Source organism: Amblyomma mixtum, chromosome 4 (assembly GCF_055824585.1).
Source record: "Amblyomma mixtum isolate Tamu chromosome 4, ASM5582458v1, whole genome shotgun sequence".
Classification (NCBI taxonomy): Eukaryota; Metazoa; Arthropoda; class Arachnida; order Ixodida; family Ixodidae; genus Amblyomma; species Amblyomma mixtum.
The window spans coordinates 78333381-78357569 of NC_143015.1; the positions used below are offsets into that span (position 1 = coordinate 78333381).

A 24189-nucleotide genomic window follows, 5' to 3' on the forward strand; every position below is an offset into this window, starting at 1 on the left:
GGGGGCTCCTGATAATGGCCACGACCTGGGGTGCTTTGACGTAAACTGACACCGCGCAGTACATAGGCCTCTAGGATTTCGCCTCCATCTAAATGCAAACGCCGCGGACCGGATCGAACCCGGTCTTTTGGGTCCGCAACCGAGTACCATAACAAATGAGTCACCGCGGCGGCCGTAAACATTGGTACATAATAATAAATAAAAGAGAAGTCCGATTCAGAGACTGTGGGGGGTGCCCCATCAGTAGAAGCACTTCGTAATAAAGATCAAAATCGAGCAGCACTACTTACAAAATATGCCTGTGTTAGGGGAGGCTGCAGCTACTTTGAAACATGAGCTAAAATTGCTGGACGCAATTATTACCAAGTTATATTTGCTTGCTCAAATAAGCAATTACAGAGCAAACAAAATCTGAAACGTACCTTGAAAACTATGTTTATTACGAAGCAATAGACGGAAATCAAAAGAGGAATTGTTGACAGTTTAGGCAAAAGAGCAAGGAAAATATAGGGGTGTGCTAATATTCGAAATTTTCGAATATAATTCAAATATTATATTTTTAGTATTCGTATTCGATCCGAAATCCAAGTATTCGTGTTGTTTAGAATATTCGACACGACGCGAATAATCGTATCTAGCCGAATATTCTATTGCGAGCACCGGTGTTCATTTCGGTCCGCAATTCCTATCGACAGAGACATAACAACATGGCGGCGCCCAGAGCAATGCGTAACGTTGGGCCATGCAGTAGCTGACTGCACTGGTGAGCTTCTTTGTGTCTATACCTGCGAAGCTGGTATATTCGGAGTTGTGCACGAAATACCTCGCAATACGAGCCAGTTCAGTGCCTATTGAGAGGGAATTTTCTGTGGCTGGAGAAGTCGTTTCAGCTAGAAGGGAACTACTTCTGCCTGACCATTTGGAGCAGCCGGTTTTCCTTCACGATAACCTTTTATGTTCATCCCAGCAACGCGCTTTTGTGCTTATGGCAAGCTAGCCTTGATCAATGCTGTGTACTAGCCATCTTCTCTGATATTTCCGCTCTTCTAAGAACAATGTTCGAGACTTTGATACTTTTTATGCAGCCACACACACACTCTGTGTTGTTTCATCACTGATAGTTGATACTTTTTGTGCAGCCACACACGCCCTATGTGCTGATTTCATCACTGATAGTTGAACTGTGATGTTCTTGGGTGCTCAAATAAGTGTTTTGTAGTGGTTAAATGCGTCTGTCCTTGATTATTCGATATTCGATTCGATATTCGGAACCAAGTATTCGTATTCGATTCGTATTCGAAAAATTTGATATTCGCACACCCCTAAGGAAACTTAGCAAAGCGCAATAAAAAGACTGGGACAAGAAGAAGAAGCACGCAGGACAAACGCTTGACATCAACTAGTTTTTTACTCGGGAAAAAACACATATATACAGATACATAGAGGGCGGAAACAAATTATTAACCAAACAATGAATCGGCTTTATCACAAGTGTGTTTAGCGTGAACAGGTATCAAGGTAAGCAATTTCCTTGCATGATAAGGTCAGGGAAGGAGTGCTGATACAATTTTCAGCTTTCTTTACAATGCGATATGCCTCTATAATTTCTCTGTCAAGACTATTTTTTTCCTTACATTTTTTACACGACTTGCAGTGAGGTGCCCATCCGTTGCTACAGCTTGCACATCACGACGGTGTTCCCTCAACCTATCGTTCAGGCACCTGCCTGTCTGGACAATGTAAGACTTCTTGCACGAGAGCGGAATCTCGTAGACCACCCCTGTGAAGAAGGTTGTGAAACGGGTGGCATGCTTCGTCGTGCACCCAGGATGGTCACTGACCTCGTTGACAGTTCGACACATTTGTGAGAGCTTATTGGGCGCTGAAAACACCACGGATACCCCGCACTTCTCGGCCTGGGTGCACAACGAAGCATGCCACCCGTTTCACAACCTGCGTCACAGGGGTGGTCTACGAGGTTCCGCTCTCGTGCAAGAAGTCTTACATTGACCAGACAGGCAGGTGCCTGAACGATAGGTTGAGGGAACACCGTCGTGCTGTGCAAGCTGCAGCAACGGAAGGGCCCCTAGCCGAACACTGGAAGTCGTGTAAAAAATGTAAAGCAAATGAGCCGCAGTTCAATGCCACACGCACGTGCGGTAAAGAAAAAAATAGACTTGACAGAGAAATTATAGAGGCATATCGCATTGTAAAGAAAGCTGAAAATTGTATCAGCACTCCTTCTCTGACCTTATCACGCAAGGAAATTGCTTACCTTGATACCTGTTCACGCTAAACACACTTGTGATAAAGCCGATTCATTGTTTGGTTAATAATTTGTTTCCGCCCTCTATGTATCTGTATATATGTGTTTTTTCCCGAGTAAAGAACTAGTTGATGTCAAGCGTTTGTCCTGCGTGCTTCTTCTTCTTCTTGTCCCTGTCTTTTTATTGCGCTTTGCTAAGCTCAACATGTATTACCAACTCGCCCAACTTTCTGCATTGCCCTAAGGAAAAATGTTCAAGTTCTGAGCAGGAACCCTCTCAAGTTGAGTTCAAATGAATCAATGATCACAAATATTTTAGTTTCTATGATAATGAGTCTAAAACTAATGAAGAATAAAAAAAAGCTTTGAATTTAAGTAACTCGTTGTGGGTTTTGGCATCAAGATATTGTTTCGTGGGAAACGTGTGAAACTAGGCCCCGACTTGCATTTATTAGGAGATATGCAAGGTGACCATTGATGAATAAAATTTAAAAATACGGAGAATATTTCTACTACTGTGCCACGAATAAAATGTTATATTTTCGAAGTAAAGATGAAAATCCTAACGCGAAGTGACTGACAGTTATTTTGTGTAATGCTTAATTTCGTAGATGCTGCAAGGGGTACAGATGAGTTATGTGAGTACAACTCTACGAGCATATCAAGTAGTTTATGCGGCTACGTATAAATACCTTGCAAAACAATAATAAGGGACGGATATAAAGACATGTGAATGCATCTGTATTATTATTCTTATACCATATGCTACTTTTCTGTTATAGAGTAATTGTACTTGAAAAATTTTGAGTACCTATCTGATACAACTCCAAGAAATGTGATTTAGTCATCGCCATTACGTGTAACACATTCAGAGTAGTAGATGCTGCTTCCGTATAGATTTTGCCCAGAAATAAAAATTAATCTTTAGATTACCGGGCAATAAAAGCCAGCGCGCTATTTTCTCAACGAATTGCCACCTTAGCCGCATTTACACTACATTTATTTAGTTCATTTTCGAAACGTTTGTGGAAAAAAATCAGTAGTATAATGAACGTATAGTTCAGAAGATAGAAGATAGTTCAGAATGTCTCTGATATATGTAAGAAATAAGAAAGGTTAATGGAGGCATCTATAAGCGGGCCAGTGTTACTGGTGTCATACCTAAAAAGGTGTCGAAAATGAGTAGGTTGTTTGCGAAGCAGGGAGCTATGGATTAGAGATTAAGATGAGCCATTTACGCCAAGTGGATCCAACTTAGAAAATGACTGAAAGGTTGGAAGGTTTGGAGAGGTTAATAAATAGAGCAGCAAACAACTTATCAGCATCACCAGTTGTTTTATTGTTATAGGTCAAAGCTAATCAATCACGTCTTGTTTTGGTTCTTTTGTATGTGCGAGTGCGAAGTTCTGCTCTATATTCCTGCGCCGCAGATGACCATCTTAGCAGTGGCTAGAGGTTACTTCATCAAAGAGTGGGCAGCAGCCTGGGTGTGCGAGCGTAAAAGAATAATCATATATCATATTGTCACGGGCGCCGGTAGAACGTTCTGTCCCTGGAGAGCACACTGGGCGGAGCACAGCTGGCCGACCCTAGCACCGAGCAGAAGAAGACGAAGTCCGGCGCGCGACAAAGGTCGAAGACAAACCGCACGGGGGCGCTGGTAGAGTGTGGCATTGCCCCTCCCCTCTGGAAAGGCATCGACTCGATGGCTGGGATTGAGGGGGAGCCACGTGTGTGCGTGAACCGAGTCCCGGGCGCGGAACGTGGTGAGAGTTGTTCTAGCGGGCATGGTATGGCTTGAGTCTTGCGACGTGCACAATTTCGGATGTCGGCGGGCGTCTTGAAGAACGAACACTCCCTTGCGGGAGCACTTCATACGTAACGTCGCTGAGTTTGCGGAGTACCTCGTAGGGACCGAAATAACGGCGCAAAAGCTTCTCGGAGCGACCGCGGTGACGGATGGGGCTCCAAACCCACACTTGATCTCCAGGCTGGAAAATGACTTCGCGATGACGAAGGTTATAGCGGTGAGCATCGACTTCCTGCCGCACGCGGGTTCGTTGCCGAGCCAGCCGGCGGGCAGCTTCTGCATGGCGAACGAATGCATCAGCGTCGGCAACGGATGGGTGCGCAATATCGGGCAACAACATCGTGTTCAACATAGTCACGACTTCACGACCGTGTACCAAACGAAATGGCGTGAACCCCGTCGTCTCTTGAAGGGCAGTGTTGTAGGCAAACGTGACGTACGGAAGTATTGCGTCCCAGTTCTTGTGGTCATCGTCGACGTACATAGAAATCATATCAGCGATAGTCTTATTGAGGCGCTCGGTTAGGCCGTTGGTTTGAGGATGGTAAGCTGTGGTCTTACGATGACTTGTGCCACTGAGCCGCATAACTTCCTGAGTAAGCGTGGACGTGAACGCTGTGCCTCGGTCAGTTAAAACAACAGAAGGGGCGCCATGGCGGAGGACTATGCTGATGATGAAAAAGTCAGCAATTTCAGCAGCAGTACCGCGGGGAAGGGCTTTCGTCTCACAATACCGGGTGAGGTAGTCGGTGGCAACCACAATATACCGGTTACCCAATGATGACGTGGGAAATGGGCCCAGTAAGTCCATGCCGACTTGGTGGAAAGGAATTCTCGGCGGAGCAATGGGTTGGAGCAAGCCAGCCGGCTTGAAAGGTGGTTTCTTCCGACGTTGACACTCGCGGCAAGTGCGCACATAACGCTTGACAGCCGCAGAAAGCCTGGGCCAGTAATAACGGTGACGAACTCGTGCCATCGTTCGAGAAAATCCGAGGTGGCCGGAAGGAAGCTCGTCGTGGCACGCCTGCAAAACGTCAGTGCGGAGCGCCGTTGGAACCACGAGCAGGTAACCAGAGTCCGTCGGGCCGTAATTTCGTTTGTAGAGGACGCCATCTCGCAAGCAAAACGACGACAAGCCACGCGCGAATAGACGAGGTGGTAACGAGGCGGTTCCCTCGAGATAATCGATGAGTGGGCGCAATTCCGTGTCGTCTCTCTGTTGTTGAGCGAGGGCGGACGTGGTCAGAGCACCAATAAATAGAGGGTCATCGTCGAGGTCATCAGAGCTGGACGGGATAGGAGCACGGGACAAGCAGTCTGCATCGCTGTGTTTGTTGCCCGACTTGTAGACAACTGTAACGTCAAATTCTTGCAAGCGAAGGCTCCAACGAGCTAGCCGGCCCGAGGGGTCTTTAAGATTCGCGAGCCAACACAGTGAGTGGTGGTCACTCACGACCCGAAACGGGCGACCATACAAGTAGGGCCGGAACTTCGTTATCGCCCACACAACAGCTAGGCACTCCTTTTCAGTGGTTGAGTAATTTGCCTCGGACCGTGACAACGTGCGGCTGCCGTACGCAATCACGCGTTCAACACCATCTTGCCACTGGACGAGGACTGCACCGAGGCCAATGTTGCTGGCATCGGTGTGAAGTTCCGTGTCCGCCTCCTCGTCAAAATGGGCAAGAATGGGCGTTGTTTGTAGGCGTTCGCGGAGCTTTTCGAAGGCGTCCTGCTGTTCCTGTGCCCAGACGAAAGGCTGATCGTCTTTTGTCAGCCGTGTGAGAGGCTCAGCCAGCCTGGAGAAGTCTTGCACGAAGCGTCTGTAATATGCGCAGAGGCCAAGAAACCGACGCACAGCTCGCTTATCAGTGGGAGTCGGGAACGCAGCTACAGCGGCCGTCTTGTCAGGGTCGGGGCTGACGCCCTCAGGTGTCACAACATGGCCCAAAAACTTCAGCCGTTGGTACGCGAAGTGGCATTTTTCGGGTTTTAGAGACAGACCGGCTGATCGGATTGCCGTCAATACTGCACTCAAGCGTTTGAGATGTTCATCGTAGGTCGCAGCGAAAATAACCACATCATCAAGATAGACGAGACACGACTGCCATTTGAGGCCAACCAGGACAGTGTCCATCATTCTTTGAAAGGTGGCAGGAGCGGTACACAGGCCAAAGGGGAGCACCTTGAACTCGTACAAACCGTCGGGGGTTATGAAAGCGGTCTTTTCACGGTCACGTTCATCGACTTCGATCTGCCAGTACCCACTGCGCAGATCAAGAGAGGAAAAGTAGCGGGCATGACGCAGGCGATCGAATGAGTCATCAATTCGGGGCAACGGATAAACGTCCTTTTTAGTAATCTTGTTGAGGCGACGATAGTCGACACAGAATCGGAGAGTGCCATCCTTCTTGGCGACCAGCACAACGGGCGAAGCCCACGGGCTTGTTGACGGCTGGATAACCTCGTCGCGGAGCATTTCCTCAACCTGCCTCCGAATCACCTCCCTTTCTTTCGCAGACACTCGATAGGGGTGGTGTTGTATAGGCCTCTCGCCTTCATCAACTACAATGCGGTGTTTAGCGACCGATGTTTGCCGAACTTTAGAAGTGGTCGCAAAGCAGTCGCGAAAAGAGTCGAGGATCATGTGGAGGCGGTGTTTCTGATCGGCGGTTAGGTCGGGGTTCATGTCAGTCAGAACGGGGGCGTCAGACGTCGATTCATGGGTATCGTTGAGGGTCAAGGCGCAGTGGGAGACTGAGTCACTAATTTCATCGAAATAGGCTATGGCTGTTGCTTGCGGCAAGTGGCGGTATTCGGCGCTAAAGTTGGTAACAAAAAGCTGCGTTCGCATTCCGCGGAGGGAAGCAACACCACGCGCAACGCAGACTTGTTGACTCAACAGTAACGACAGGTTACCTTCCGCAATCCCGTGAGGCGTGCGTGGGTTGGAGCATTCCACCGTAATAAACAAACTGGAGCGTGGTGGTAGCGTGACATTGTCATCACACACGCGAAAAACAGGCCTGTCGGGCTCGCTTCTGCCGGCTGTGGCACACTGAGGTGAGAACGTCACGACAAGTTCGCGGAGGTTGATTATCGCACCGTGTTCTCGAAGAAAATCAAACCCGAGGATGAGGTCCTTCGAGCAATGAGCCAACACAGCGAAGCAGGCAATGAAGGTTACACCGCGAATCTCCATTCTAGCGGTGCAGACACCTAGCGGTGTCACCAGATGGCCTCCAGCTGTCCGGATGTGCGTTCCAGGCCAAGGTGTCAGGACTTTCCTCAGGACAGTCGCCAGACCACGACTCATGACGGAGAAGTCGGCGCCGGTATCTACGAGAGCAGTCACGCGGCGGCCATCAACGATGATCGGGATTTCAGCCGAAGCTTGGTCACCTTCGGAAAAACGCTGTGTGGGGGTGGTCGGACTTGGGGATCGTTCTCGCGGTCGAGTTGGTGCGTCAAGCGGAGACGTCTCTGGGCGTCGAAAGGTCGTAGCGGCGTGAGGTCGGAGGTCGGGTGGCATGCTAACGTCGGTGAGCGGAGGATGTTCGTCATTATGTCCAGTGACGGCGGCCCTACCTCCGGGGGTCGCCGTACTCAGTTTTCCCGGCGCGGGCTGGAGGACTGCCGGACGTAGGACTGGCGGGCTGGTGAAGACAACCGTCGAGGTGACGGTGACCTGGACTGACGTTGGGCAGTGGGTGCAGGTGGGACGTTGGCCGCTAGGTACTGATCGATCTCGCGGGGTCGTTCACCATAGCGTGGCAGGGGTGCGTCTGGCGAAAAGCCGCGCAGGCCAATCCGGCGGTACGGGCAGTGACGACGGATGTGGCCTGCTTCGCCGCAGTGGAAGCACAAGGGCCTGTTGTTCGGCGTGCGCCACATGTTTGCCTTCGTGACGGGTGGGCGGTCGTCTGGCAGCGCTGCCGTATACGGGAATCGGCGGGACGGCGCGGTAGGGGCAGGAGAGTAGAACGCCGGCGGTGGTGGCGCAGTACTTCGCAATGCCTCGCTGTATGTCATCACGTAGGGCGCTGGCGGTTGGGGAGGCGGAATGGGCTGCACCGTGCGGCGTATCTCGTCACGGACAGCATCCGAGATGGCGGTCACACTAGGAGGCTGCTCCACAGAGCGAAGCTTCTGCAGCTCTTCGCGCACGATGCTCCTGATGAGCTCTCGGAGGGAGGTGTTCTCATCCCCGGGCTTCGGAATGTGGCACTCCACAGCAGTTATGTTTGATGGACGGCCGTAGTGCGCAAACCGCTGTTGCAGGGCGCGCTCCATGCCTGCCGCTTCCTTCGCAAAATCGGCGACTGTAGCCGGAGGATCGCGCACGAGCCCAACGAACAATTGCTCCTTCACTCCCCGCATCAAATGGCGCACCTTCTTGGCTTCAGACATCGAAGGATCAGCGCGGTTGAAGAGCCGGGTCATGTCCTCCACGAACATCGCCACGCTCTCGTTTGGCTGCTGCGCCCTCGATTGCAAGGCCAATTCAGCACGCTCCCGCCGTTCGTTGCTGCTGAAGGTATGCAGCAACTGCCGCCGGAAGTCTTGCCAGGTGTGGATGGCGGACTCGTGGTTTTCGAACCACGTCTTGGCGGCGTCCTGGAGGGGCAAAGTAAACGTTCCGAAGCTTGCGGTCTTCGTCCCACAGATTAAATTCAGCAACCCTGTCATACCCGTCCAACCAGTCCTCCACATCCTCAAACTTGTCACCATGAAACGACGCAGGCGTGCGAGGCGTATGAAGAAGTAGCGGTGGCGAACTCACAGATGGCTGGAAGGTCTGGCTGGCCACCGTAGAGGTCATCGTGCGGGATGGCGCGGTGAGGGGTTTGTACTCGGGAGCTAAGCCTTTCAAGCGGCGGCTTGACTTGTGGACAGGTGTCGTGTCCAGGGGGTGTGGCGGAGCGCTGGAGGTTCCTGGGACCTCTTCGTACATGGATCGTACCCCGCAGCTGCACCAAAATGTCACGGGCGCCGGTAGAACGTTCTGTCCCTGGAGAGCACACTGGGCGGAGCACAGCTGGCCGACCCTAGCACCGAGCAGAAGAAGACGAAGTCCGGCGCGCGACAAAGGTCGAAGACAAACCGCACGGGGGCGCTGGTAGAGTGTGGCAATATCAAGTGAATTGAACGCACTAGAGCGCTATTCATATTTTTCTGATCTACACGACGCATTGCGGCACATGCGATTTAATAGATGCAGAACAAGCAAACAAAGGGGAGAAGTTTATGCGAAAAGCCTCTAAGAGTCTTAAAGAAGAGAGCATAAATTATAGGCATCATTACATAAAACAATGTATCGGTACAAAAATATAATATTCGAATTCTGATTCAGAATCAACATTCGATCGCTGTACAGAGGGAGGAGTAACAAAGTAAAGTGATTCTGAAGTTCATCCCAAAAAATGTAGACAATGGTAGCACAAGCAATTGTTACAGAACTTAGTTTTTAACGAAAGGTTGGCAATACATGCAATAGAACACTGCCACTAAAACGGTAATTATGATTAATTATAAACATTTTCTCATTAAAGCTTATGCACCCTGACGACGGCTTTCCTTCTCACAGTACGAGGGATGCAGGCTGGCCGAATGCTTGCGGTCGCTTCACGACCTCCACATCCCCATCGCAGTCTCGTTCACACTCAAGGGACGCTTGTGGCAGCCACGAAGCGACGACGAAAACACGACAGAAAATCTTTTGGGCAACTACGGCCTGTTCAAAGACTGCGACCCTGAGTCTGTTGACACGGACCTGGCTCCAGCAGCGGTAAGACTGCATTCACCAGGCGCACAGAACTAGCTGGAGCACGAAGTGTAACCGTTATGAAATGAGGAGCTTTTTTCATATATGATCACTTCACTACAGAAATGAATTAGTTTTCGAACGATAAGGAAAGCTTTTTTATACCTTCAGTGTTCAAGATACGCACACCATGCTTAGGGGTTGAAATAGTGTCACTAGGCAGGACGTTATGCAAACTGTAGACGTTTACAAGAGCATTGCGCCATGTTACCCTGGTGGGTGCCGCTTTGTTTGGGGCTAGACCTCGTCCTGTTCTAACGCCAATATGATCTCGGACCAGGAGTCACACAGAAGAGCAGTAAAGGCAAAATGTATGCTTGGTATTCAATTATTTCGCAGCGTCCAATTACGTGCGCAGAAAGACGTTATGCAAACTGTGGACGTGTACAAGAGCACTGCACCAACGTTACGCTGGTGGGTGCCGCTTTGTTTGGGTCTAGGCCTCGTCCTGTTCTAACGCCAATATGATCTCGGACCAGGAGTCGCACAGAAGAGCAGTAAAGGCAGAATGTATGCTTGGTATTCAATTATTTCGCAGCGTCCAATTACGTGCGCAGAAAGACGAAGAGGAGTAATGTTTTCCTTCACGGACTGAAAGATTGAAATCAAAATGCGTAGGGTCTTGCGGATGTGGTGTAAATCGTCTTCCCAGGGATGATCCCTAAGCAAGGCTCTCCTTGCGATGAGAGTGCGTGAAGGATGGAGAGAAATTGGAGGGCGACGGGAGAATTAAAGGTGCAATGTCGCTGGTCCACACATAGAGGGACGGGCGATGTTGGAAAGAGGTGGTGGTGGTTTATGGCGTTTAACGTCCCAAAGCAGCTAAGGCTATGAGAGACGCCGTAGTGGAGGGCTCCGGACATTTCGACCACCTGGGGTTCTTTAACGTGCACTGACATCGCACAGTACACGGGCCTCTAGAATTTCTCCTCGAAAGAAATTCAACCGCCGCGGCCGGGATCGAAACCGCGTCTTTCGGGTCAGCAGCGGAGCACCATAATCACTGAGCCACCGCGGCGGCGATGTTGGAAAGAGCCTTCAGCTGGGAGTCCAAAGAGGTGAATACTAGCAGTGATAGTTCGGCTGTTGATTACGATTTTGCTGATTAGGTGAATCTGCAGGTGATCAGGATTAACCAGGTGGTCTCGAGGTTGAGAACAAATCTCTTCCTTCAGGTGTTCGTGGTGGACGTTGACCCCTCGTTTGCAAAGTTAGATGACCTACGTGAGGAGCGGGTACAGGTAGGGAACGGTCCGAGAAAATTGTGTGTTATGTAACTGCCAACAAATGCAGTGTAACCAGCATCTCACAAAAGCGTAAATACCGAAATAGCAACGGTGCGCAGTGCTAATTTGTCGGCGTGGAGCTCGCACTCTACAGTGGGGCTTCTAAGCGCGCCGATGTCCTCTTAAAGAGGTCATGTGGCCGTTCGAAGATTTCGTTCTCCTAACACTGCGTCCGTAACCTCAAAAACTCCAAGAAATAGGGCATTTTATTTGTAGTTAACCTTGTGTAAACGTGCCTATGCCGCAAAACCACGCTTTAAACTGACAGCTACTAAACCGACATGCACTGACATCCATGGATTTTGCACGTCAAACCAAACAATATAGTACTCTTTCTTTGTTGGTTCTTCAAAGTGCCAATGTTTCTTTATGCCAGTACCAATGCTCCAGCGCAACAAGATATGTCTTTCGCATCATGATAGCCTTTACGGGGAACGATGACACTTCGGTGCTTTTACGGTTTAGCAAAAGCGGTTACACTTGCCCTTGTTGCCCAAACTCCTTGTTGTCTCTTAGAGAAGTTCCTTGCGTTTATTCCATTTGTCACCACCTCTACGTCTTAGATACGACAGCACCTTCTTTGCTAGCTCTCTCAACGGCACATGGCCACGTCTACTCGCCATTGCCGGTAAGCCTCCCTTTTCAAGCGACATCCGTAACTGTGAACATGCTTAGGCGCTTGCTAGCGCCCCTTGTGCCCCTGCAGTTAGGACGCCGAACGAACTCGGAACCTGCTGCTAGTCCCTGTTGCTTTCTCGGTACTTCCAGTATGACCTACTACTAGGCATTTGATGAATGGGGCCATCGTTTTTGAGACGTTGGACCACCCAAAGCTACAGTTAGCATATACTACTGCGATCGCAGTTCTTGCCTGTTTATGTGCTGCAGGCCGCAGTGCAATAACTCGACCCGACTTATAAAAGTATCCACACAGCGGACATCCCAGCTTATTTGTATGGCGGTTGTTTTGAGCAGCGAATGCAGAAGAGACGGCGGCGGCACGACAGCTGACCCGTATTTCTTGTCATGCCATCTCCTCTGCACCTGCAGCTGCCATTCCTTCAATAATAGTAAAGCAGTGGTCAGTTCTGTGAAACGCGTGTACAATTTTTGCATTTTTAACAAATATTTAGAAATTTCAAATTGACAATATTACAAAAGAATTGCCACATGCTGCTCTACATTTCCGTCAGACAGAGCGTCATGCTGAACAGCTGCGCTATCGGTAGGAGGAGTTTCGCGACATTATATAAATTCAATATAGTGGAGAAGCAGTCACCAAGCTGCATGCCGGATTACTGGACCCCGCATCGTCCTCTCATTCACACCACGGCGCTCAGGTGGGGTCCACATATGCCACGGCGCGCATAGCATGTGCCGAGTTTAGTCCGGTACGTGCACGCTAAGGCGTCTTCACTAAGCAAAACTGAGATTCCTGCTATTCTGATATCAATTTCAAAACTGCTCACTATTTCGTTCAGTTGCCTGTCACACACAATCATGCACCCATAAGACACAGGGACTGAAATTCACCTCAGACAAAGTCCAAGACCGATGAAAGTTGACAGGTGCCAGTTGAAGCAGTTTGGAGTAGCATGTTGAGTGCTGTGCCGTGCCCCAATGTATTTTGCAACAGAAGGTATAAGGAAGTTAGAATCGAATTTTCAAAGAGGAGCTGCCAGGGGTGTCCTTTTCTGGGTGGCTACTTTCTGTTTCCCTTCTGAACTGTGTGCTTTGTTTAAGGCAGGAAATTTATGAGCCCTATATTGAGCTTAACTTTGGACCCACAAGACAAGTTCTTCGGTTTCCGTCTGGAGACTATTTTAGGAATAGAAAGCTTTAAACCTTCTTTTTCCTGCCAAGCCACTTCAATCAGATGCTAAAGTGCATATCTGACACTGGCACATACCTTTTCTCAAACATTTTTCTTGCAGGTCTGCAGTCTGACCAACACAAACCTCTTTAAGAATTTGGTATGGGACAAGGATACCAAGACAATGGCCTCGTTCGACACAGCTTTCCTCCGTGAGGACCGTCGAGTCACACTCGCCTTCGACAACCATGTGACCTACCGGGAGAAGGTAGGTGTCAAAGCGCACACTACGGCGCACTATTTTTTAGGGCATGCGAAGCTGATTTTTTGACAGTAATACAACCTGTAAAGGATTGCTCATGTGACTACGTCAGACGACGCCAAATGTGTAGAAGCTAGGATTCATTGTTAAGAGCATTAGTCTTTGTAGGGCTCTCTGGGAAATGGTGATTGCATGCAGTAACTCAAGAAATTTGCATTCTGGATTCTGATTTCCGCCTCTAACATCTTTCCGTGTTTCTTTCATTTATCTCATTGTTTTCTATTCGGATGATTTTCTTGACTGTCGTCAATAGTTCAAATATGTGCTTCAAATTTTATATATGTTAGGTGTGTGTTAGTCAAAAATGTTATTGAAAATAACTCCTTTTTGTTTCAGTAAAATGGAACCATGCTTCTTAGACACAAATTTCTTAGACACAACCTGCATCCCAAAATCACAACAGACTTTCCATTAGTCTCCTTGAAACTTGAAAATTCCGCACATAGAAGAATCCACAGGCGTCAGATATCAGCGCCAACACAGCCATGGCTATATACTTCACGGACTTAGAGCTTAATTTCTTGGCGATATGACGATTGCTGAGAGAGTGAGACAACCGGTACTGCAAGCAGGCACTGTGATTGCTAGCAAAATAGTCCATATGAACTGTTCACCGCTAGGTCAGTATATCCGCTGTACTTCTATCTTTTGCACTCATTGCATTTCAAGGAACAAAATTTAAGCACAAATAACTGTGCTGCTGAGCAAGTGTTGTGTGTCCTTATTGAATTATCAGCTCAGTGCGTTGGCTACAATGATGTCATCATGTGGCTTCCTTAACTGGGAAGTCACGTAAAGAGTCATCTAACAATTAGACAACAAAAGCAGTGCAGCAAAGGCTTGTTCTTGTTCTCCACGGTAACATGTAAACCATAAGTGTTCTCAGCCGAGGACTAATTTTGCTTTGTTTTTGTGAATTAAATTAATAGAAGACTAATATTAAGATTTACTGTTGATTGTTCTATACCGCATTTCGTTACATGTGAATGCCGTGCGTTTCTTCAGATTTTTTACTGGCGTTGGTTGGTGGAACTTCATTGCTTTCGAAGCATTTACGTTTGACAAACGGAGTCATATTGAGCATAGTGTCGTTTTAGAACCGGCAAAGAGCGAAAATCATTTTGCAGGAACCCTGGAATAAGCCTAACGTATTTCTGTTATCCGCCATGGCGGATTTCTTTACGAAACGGGCACAATAGCTCTGCAGAAGCGTTACACCTTTGTGACCCTTCTATTCCTCCAGCAAGAGTGCCTGAATAAACCCATGATTTGTAAGATCTGTTGAATTGTCAGCTTTAAAATATACTAAGAATTGCAAAGATATCAAAAAATATATCACAGGTCACTAAATATGATAATAGCAAGCATGATTACTTCTCAGTCTTCATATGGAAGGCAAACGTGCTGATTCGTAGCTCCAGGCTCAAAGAACTTTTACGAATGTCAGTGAGGACGAACCAGCTAAGTAGTTAGCAGCTATATGATAACAATTCAGTTGCGAATTCTAATCCCGAATTCATAATCTGTGGGCACGGCGGACGTGGATTGGCAATGACGCTAACCAGGACCCTGTTCTGCGTTCTGCAGGGCATTTTCCAGATCGGTGCACCTACGGCAACGAGCGGCTACACGTTCGGGTACAGAAGCGATATCGTCGGCGTCGATCAACTTCATCCGGATTGCAATGTTGGACAGATGACAGCACATTTATTTCCTGGCGACCTGGCTCTGCTAGCGACACCACCTGGTAGTCGCAGTGTGACGTCACCTTGGAACACCACTATAAAAGCAGCACCTCACCATTTCGTCTTCTGTGGGCACGGCGGACGTGGATTGGCAATGACGCTAACCAGGACCCTGTTCTGCGTTCTGCAGGGCATTTTCCAGATCGGTGCACCTACGGCAACGAGCGGCTACACGTTCGGGTACAGAAGCGATATCGTCGGCGTCGATCAACTTCATCCGGATTGCAATGTTGGACAGATGACAGCACATTTATTTCCTGGCGACCTGGCTCTGCTAGCGACACCACCTGGTAGTCGCAGTGTGACGTCACCTTGGAACACCACTATAAAAGCAGCACCTCACCATTTCGTCTTCTGTGGGCACGGCGGACGTGGATTGGCAATGACGCTAACCAGGACCCTGTTCTGCGTTCTGCAGGTTAGTCCCCACAGTAGTTCTTTACGGACTGATTGTCGTGGCATTATTGTCCTGCCGTGCCCACGGAAGTGTCTTGACCTTGCCTATCAATGTCTTCTTGTGTGCAAGTTGCTTCTCAGCGGGGACATTGAAACGAACCCAGGTCCCACGCAGAAGGAAATGTTTGAAGAGTTGCTTGAGGGTCAAGCTGTTATCCGTAACGATATTTCAGACATGAAAGTTCAAATATCTAACATCGAAACATTGATAAACAGCCTTCAACAGACGTACACTCAACTTGACAAAAGGTTATCTGAATCTGCTGCGACGGAAGGGGATCAGGTTCAAACTACTCTGAAGTCTATAGAAAACGTTATTGGCTTCCAGTCAAAGAAACTAACTGATCTCGAAGACAGAAATAGGCGGTCAAACGTAATTATTCATGGCATTTCTGAATGCGACGATGAAACGGAAGCGGCCCTGAAGGAAAAAGTTCTCACCGAGGTAATGAGGGATAAGCTGCAGGTACAGTGCGAATCAATCGGCCGCATTCATAGGCTCGGCCGACAAGGAAGCAAACGACCGGTAATCATCTATCTGCAAGATTTTAACGAAAAGAAACTTATATTTCAAAACTGCAGCAAGCTTAAAGATTCAGGCATGTCTGTACAAAACGATTACTCGCAAGCAACGCTAAAGAAACGGAAGCTCCTGTGGGAAAGTGCGAAAGATGAGAAACTGCAGGGTAAAAAAGTACACCTACTTCATGATAAACTTAAGGTCGATAAAGATTTGTTCTTTTGGGATGAGACAATAAACATGCGCGTCAAGATTAACAATCAACGCTCTGAGCAGCCCGAGCCTTGACGCCTTTCCAAAGAATATGACAAGCACTTGCGTATAATCAACTTAAATGCCCGTAGCGTAGTAAACAAAACCGAACCTCTCGAGGTTTCTTTACTAGAACATGACCCACATATTGCCGTCATAACTGAGACGTGGCTGCGGACTGAAATAGCCGACGAGGATGTCTTTCCTAATTGTTACCAAGTTTTTCGTAGGGATCGGCCTTTCAGGGGAGGTGGCGTTGCAGTCCTAATTAAAGGCCACATACAGGCTGTTCTCTTGGAGGAAATTCCCGGCCTTGAATGTTTGTGCTTAAATATCTCATGCTGGGGCCATAACTTCATTCTGATTGCCATTTATAGACCTCCTGATGCCTCAGCTGATTATCTGTTCAAACTGGAAGAGCACATGTCTCGGTTCCAAAGAAGCAAATTACTACTTATTGGTGACCTAAACTTAGCAGGCGTTAATTGGGAGCGTTTTGAATCCCTTCCTCAAAACAGCAATAATTTAAACAATGTACTTAACATGATGTTAACGCATGACCTAATTCAAATAGTCCAGGAACCGACACGTGTGCAAGGAACTAGCAAATCTGTATTGGATTTGGTATTTTTGCCTAGAGGATTACCTGAATACACTGTTGAAGTTGTGGAAGGCATCTCTGACCACCTGCTTGTCAGTGTTCGCTTGCTCATTGTCGCTTGTACTCAATCTAATAACCCTGTGAAACGTTCTTTCAAAGACTACTCACGTGCAGATGATGCATCCATTATAGAACATTTGGAAACATGCCTGATCGATTTTAATGATACTGATTTGAACGCACTTTGGCGCCGCTTTAAAGATATGTGCCACTACTGTATAGATAAGTTTGTGCCGAGCAAACGTAAACTTGTTCATAGAAAAACGCCGTGGATGACGCGTGAAATAATCCACTTAAAGAGAAAGATAAAAAGGTTAAAGAAACGGCGCATGCATTTAGATCATTTAAAGGACTTAAAGGAAGGGCTTGCACGCGCAGTACACTCTTCGAAAGAACACTATTTTAATACAGTGCTTCCAAATTTCATTGTAGAGGAACCAAAAAAGTTTTGGAATTATATAAGCGAAAAAAAGAAACCAGTGTCGCAAATTTTGGTTGATGGTTCTGTAGTTACCGATCACGGGGATATTGCGCACCACTTCAATGAGTACTTTCACAGTGTGTTTTCAAAATCCGGTGCTTGTACATCCAGTGACGCAGTGTTTGACCTCTGTGATGTAAATTTTGTTTCATACCCTGGCGTAGTCTCAATGCTACTGAATTTAAAAACTAAATCATCATGTGGTCCCGACAACCTTCCTAACGTCTTCCTGAAGCGATATGCTGAATCTGTTGCAAAGTTTCTAGTTATTATATTTCGTATTTCATTACTTCATGGATGCCTACCGAGCGACTGGAAGATAGCCAGGGTTGTGCCTATACACAAGAAAGGTGACCGTGCATTATTACAAAATTACCGTCCAATATCACTTACATCATCATGTTGTAAACTAATCGAACATATTATTGCCAACCAGATTAATGAATTTTTAGATGCGCACGCAGTCCTCTCTAATTTCCAGCACGGGTTCAGAAAAGGATACTCAACAATTACACAACTAGTGACAGTTATACATTCACTCGCTTCATGTCTTGATAACAACGGCCAGATTGATGCAATATTTCTTGACTTCAGCAAAGCTTTCGATAGGGTTCCCCATGACAAACTGATATTAAAACTCAGACGCATTGGCCTCCCGGAAATTTTGATCACATGGATATCAAATTATTTAACCAATCGCTACCAATTTGTCGCAGTTAATGAGCAACAATCAGGTTGCCTTCCAGTCGGCTCTGGCGTGCCTCAAGGAAGTGTGCTGGGGCCATTATTATTTTTATTGTATATTAATGACATTACCACTGAACTTGATCCGAATGTGCAAATCAGGTTGTTTGCGGATGATTGTGTGCTCTTTCATGAAATAACTTCAATTGACGACCAAATCCACCTTAACTCCTCTCTTGCTAAGATTTTTGAATGGTGTGAAACGTGGGACATGCAACTTAACACTGATAAGACCGTCTTTCTTCGCTTCTCTCGCAAAAAAGCTCCTCTTTCTTTTAACTACAGGCTAGGTTCATCGCCTTTGCTGGAAGAGACTAAATATAAGTATTTGGGTGTCACACTTACTAACACTTTATCATGGAATTTACATATAGATAACATCTGCTCTTCTGCACTCGGCAAACTATACTTCTTAAGACATAAGCTTAAAACTTCTCCCCCTAGCGTAAAATTACTTGCTTACAATTCACTGATTAGACCGAAACTCGAATACGCATGTGTTGTCTGGGACCCGTTTACTAAACACAATATCACCCGCCTAGAAAAGGTACAGAGAAAAGCTGTAAGGTTTATTTACTCTAAATTTTCCCCGTATGACTCACCCTCTGAAATAATGCAGGTTAATGGTATTCAATGTCTTGCACAACGAAGAAAAAATTTACGTTTGGAATTTCTTTACTTGCTTTGGAAACAAGAATTAGCTATTAACCCTGCCCCATATCTGTCGCTTTCAACGTCGAGGTATACACGCCACCATCATCCTAATTCTCTGACGCCGTATTTTGCACGAACAGATTTATTCAAGTTTTCATTTTTTCCTCGCACAGTAACGGACTGGAATGATTCTTTATTGCCTTTCGCCACACTTTGATGTTTACTAACTTTGTTATTATTGTTTTGTTTGTCATTTTACCCACCCTGCTTGGACCTGTATAAGGTTTGCAGTATTCAATAAAGAAATAAAGAAAGAAAGAAATTAGGAAGTTGTACAGACGATAGAGGAGGCTAGTGCCGTCCTTATACCTAGGTCCAAGGGTAGGAAGGTGGATCAGTGGGAATAGGAATAATGCCAACAAAACTTGCGCAAGAAACGGCAGGCCTTTTTGTTTGGAGTGTTAGTGATAATTCTAAACTCATTAGAGTGCACATAATTATCAGTATATCAGAGGAGAATGTTATACTCATGATATGCAGGTACTTCAGCTAGTACTAAGACGTAAATGAAGCGTATATCCTTGAGAGAGAGAGTTCGACGTAGGCATAACAGACGCGTGCACGAAGGACATGGATCTTGTTGCAGCAGAAAGAAATCTGTGTTAAGTGTTAACTCAGCAACAAAACTTGTTTTGAGCTCTTAGAGCAGAAATTGCGCAAGAAAACGACATATTTTCTCTATCTACTGAGGAAATAACTAAACCTTTGGAGAAAGTGTAGTGGAAAAAGAGGCTACAGGTATTGCTAACGTAATTTTGTCGGATTTTTCAACACGCGCAAATATAATCAAGCAAGAAGTGCTCCGTACAACATAAAGTTCACAAACAAGTAATGTAAACTAATGAAATTTATAAATAAAGACAGAAAAGAGCAAATCCGGTTAAATTTCGTAATCTCGAAACACAAATTTCCGCTTTTGCGATAAATATCTCCTCTTCATTAGAAGGATTGAAAACCACCACTCAGCATTAGCACTGTGCAGATTCTGATCTCTGTCAAGTGAAACAAATCTGCACTTGTCTGGAAATGTATCAGAGCAGTTTTAATTTCTATGAAGGAAAATTCTAGAGGCCTGTGTACTGTGCGATGTCATTGCACATTGAAGAACCCCTGGTGGTGGAAATTTCCGGAGCCCTTCTCTACGGCGTCCCTCATATCCTGAGTCGCTTTGGGACGTTAGAACAAACCGAACCACTTTTAATTTCCGCGCTGCTATGCATAACGTACTCAAGGCAAACAGATCAAAGAGAGAATAAATAAAGATTTTTGTTATAAACAAATGCTTTTCATTCAATACGTAGAACAGAACCTCAGTGCATATTGAAGACTTTCGCAGACTGTGGAAGGAGCACATGAAAATTATCTTAAAATTTCAAACATTACGCAGAACTACAACCTCCAAGAGCCATGCACTGAATACTGGAAAGGCCATATCTTAAAATTGGTTTTTGCAATATCATAACATGCTGTTTTTACGCTATACTTTTAACGTATAATTTTTATACCCTTCCCATACAACTTACCACTGAGTACTGCGCTAAATTAAATAATGGATAAGATATTCTGTTACTCTGTACGTTCGCACGTGAAAAACAATTTATTTTTAAAAGAAGATCAGCAAAAGCTTCAATGTAGAAGAAATTCCCGCAGTTTCAGTCGTATTCTTACAACCATAATTCAAATCACTACCGACCTGAAATCTTTTCCACAAAACGCTCATGAGTAGTTGATAAGCTCCACAGATTCAACCGCGGCTCATTTGCATCAACAGAAATGCCTTGATTGGCGGAAAACTGGACAAACTGTGACCGTCGTGTATGTTTAGTTAGTTATCTAAAGTTCCCAGCAAGTTTACCTGGTATAGCCCTCGCTACACCATCCCAATGCGTGCTGTACACTCTGCTACAACAAACGAACAGCCTTCTCATGCTGACATGTTTTGGGCAGCAAAGCTGTAGTCTGTTTGTTGAAAATTACTATGTTTAGGCTGTTTCCAGTTAAAACTTCATACTTCAAAACAGGGGAGACAATGGATCATTGCGGAACACCTGCATTCAACTGCAGTTTGATGCTAGGAAATTGTGATTCTCTAAATCGATGCGTTGTTGACGTGAAAAATGGCTCCTCTGTTACAAAAGCCGCCAAAAATTGGGAATAGAGCCTTTACTCGTCCACTGCAATTGTAGTTTTCCACCTGCCAGCTTTTCTACCGACCCCAACTCGTACTGCTTACTTAGTGTCGGGGCACGCTGCACCGCACCGTAGAAGCTATAAGAAACAGGACTCGGCACCGCAGCCCTAGTGATGTAGCAGGGGTAGTCAGTAGGAGAGCGCTATGTCGTGCATAAGCGGCGAACAGGCGTCTTCGATGCCCCTATTGGAAAGCTAATCATTTCACCGGTAGCCACTGGATTTAGTTGCTTTGGTGAGGCCACAATATTCTATGTGCGGCATCGCAGCCTTCATGACGCAGCGTGCACATGTGCAGTACTGTGCCATATCGCGAATGTCCGCTCAGTGTGTAGCACTTCAAAGCGGATTCTAGAACAAGAGACAGTAGTAAAAGAGGCATGTAACCAAGACACAAATCTTTAGAGAGTCGTCAAAAGCTTGCCTAAAGCCAAGAAATTAAAACTTGCTGAGGGAGAGAGTGTTGTGTTGTATCTAGTATCTTTGGTGAGTAAAAAAAAAGCCTTGTTTTATGAGTTTCGTTCTAACGAACAAAAGACTGCAGCAGCAAATATCCCTGAAAGAGATATGGTGGCACAAATCCCGACAAAAGCAAAGAATAGCTCAGGTTAGGTGATCTCTAGGATGAAAGGTATAGAATCTAGTACGTATTTTTTTTAGTATTTGTGACAACACGGACGCAAACATTTCTCGTTAGTTTTCTTTGTTTTGCGCCTACCTTGAAAGCGCTTTCATTACACCAACCTTCAAAGCCGCAGAATTGTCATTTGAGGATAAAGATAACAATATTTTAAACAAAACAAGTTATACTCATGCTGTTCAATTCTAAAGGCAAAGGGCACATAAGTGTCCGAATGTAAAAGAAGGTGTGCGCACATAGAGCGGGACGATTAATGACTTGTTCTTTCTCCTACAAATGCAGTTGTGCGACGCCAAGAGCAACCTCACGCATGTCGTCTTCACACTGGCCGCCTTCGACGTGAACTTCGATAGCACCGAGGGCACCTGTGCAGAAGACAAGCTCTACGGCTACTTCAACCGTACACTCATGCTCAAGAAGTTGTCCGCCTTTCTCAAGAGCAACTACACCGACTCCCGCAAACACAGAGACTGCCTCGACGTCGTATGACCTTGACTGGCAGTGTCCTTCAGGCAGTAGCAGCACTGCGTCAGTCTTAACGCTCTTCTGATGCTTATTCCTCGCAGTATGTGAGCGAGAAGGTATTTCTGCACGCGACATTATGTGCTTTTCCCATCACTAATACCCTTAGGCTGTAGAGAATTTCCTTATATTTTTATGCGTTTGTCGTATGTGTTGATGTGGTCTTTCTTCGGTGTATCCTCCTGGCCTGTTGTGGTATTGCAGCAAAAGACTCTCGCTGGTGCGTGTGATCGCGCTGCTTGTTCAGATTTCTCTATTTATATTTTTCATTTTCACATTTAGCATAAGTTGCCTTCGTGCACACAGTGCATGTAATTCTTCAAGCATAACAGAAATTTATGTCTTCAACTTCCGTTCTCATTGCGCCCTTTGTTACTACTCTCTACCTTGTACTCTGGAAAAAGACATTTGCGAACTGAGGTAACTTTTGTTGGTGAGTGCCCGATTCGAAACTATATTTCTGCCATGTCTTGTTTTTTTTTGGAAGATGACTGTTAAATATGTCTCGCTACATTTCGCGTAATTGCAAGCAATAACAATGAATTTCCATTTCTTAAGTACTACCTTTTCTACATCCGCAAAACAAAGGCTTTTTACTTTTATAAGAAAAGGTCACTACGAAGAATAAACACTCTAGCAGTACTTGTCAGGTTCACTTGCTTCAGCTGCATACTTATTCTTTAATGCATTAAAAATTTGTGATTTCTTCATTGCAAAAGCCGCATTAGATCATTCCGCGAATACGTGTCATTTCCTTCCTTTTTACTTCAGTGCGTATGTTGTCACAAGCCTGTGTTTTACGCCGCTGTTCTCGATGAACACTGTCGCAAAGCGCGGTTTATCGTTGTGCCGCCAAATCGCTATGTGAAGCTCATGGTCAATGTTTGAGATTCTCCTACTGCTCGGTAAACTGCATGCCCGTTATATAGCGAGGTCTTAGTCATACGTATAAACAGCGTGGTCGGGAGAGTGTGGTATTATTATGTGATAATGGGACAGGTGTGCACAAATATCATCCATTTCGTCGAGACGCTAGCGCAGCTAGCGTAGTTTGCGTCATTATGTGCATTAAAGACACTACTGCCTCCAGTCAGCCTCGAAATAGGACGCTAGCGTAGTTAGCGTCATTAAAGGGACACTGAGGAGAAACTGAAGTTGACTTCCATCGACAGAATACCAGCTCCTGATCAAAAAAACGCCATTCATACTGATAACAAAGTCTTGTAACGTAGAAAAGAGCAAGAACCAAAACACAAGTATCGCCGCCACAGGCCAAACTCGCAAGCACAAGCTTCATGACGTCATAGGAAAAAACAGTGTTGCTAGAACCAATAGTTCTAGCAACACTAGGACACGAGAAGCCACGAATCACTGAGGCGCAGCAAATGCATGCGCAAATCTCCTTGACGTCGCCAGTTGGCGCCACGTACCCGACAGCTACGCGCGCTCCTGCAGCGCCGGGACCAATCAGCGCCTGCTCACAGCGGTATGCGGGCTCCCTAAATTCCGCTAACGGTAGACAAGGTACACGGTATGTTAAAGGTGTCTATTTGCGAGAACTTCGTTGGCGACTTCGAGAACGGGATCCATTATAACGCTGGCAAAACGCCGGTGCAAACGTAGATGCCTTCAACGTGCGGCCGGCGGTAGCTTTCTTTTCGGCTGCTGCTGGGCCGCACTGCTGGCTGCCAGAAATCACGGAGTCTGCGTTACGTCATGTGCACGTCATGTTTCACGTCACTTAGTCCTGTGTCGTCATAGGAGAATCCGAAGTTTGAATCAGAGCGGCGGGAAAAACTTTTTCAACTTCGAATCCAAATTTCTTAGAAATAAATGCATCTTTCGCTGCCGGCCAAGTGGCAACAAAGCCATGAAATGCCGAACTATCGGATTTTGCTATAAAAAAAAAATATTAATAGAGCTCTCCTCACTGTCCCTTTAAG

At 46.4% G+C, this 24189-nt stretch overlaps 1 protein-coding gene across 1 annotated transcript in view; it reads left to right on the plus strand.

The window, feature by feature from the left end:
- The window catches only part of LOC149347140 (uncharacterized), a 39021-nt gene extending 16808 nt beyond the window's left edge, over positions 1-22213 (plus strand). Inside the window, exons 6-8 of the mRNA XM_089541501.1 lie at positions 9664-9864; positions 13121-13267; positions 22007-22213. Coding sequence (XP_089397627.1) covers positions 9664-9864; positions 13121-13267; positions 22007-22213 — 555 coding nt within the window. The remainder of the gene's footprint in view (positions 1-9663; positions 9865-13120; positions 13268-22006) is intronic.
- The last annotated feature ends 1976 nt before the right edge of the window (positions 22214-24189 follow it).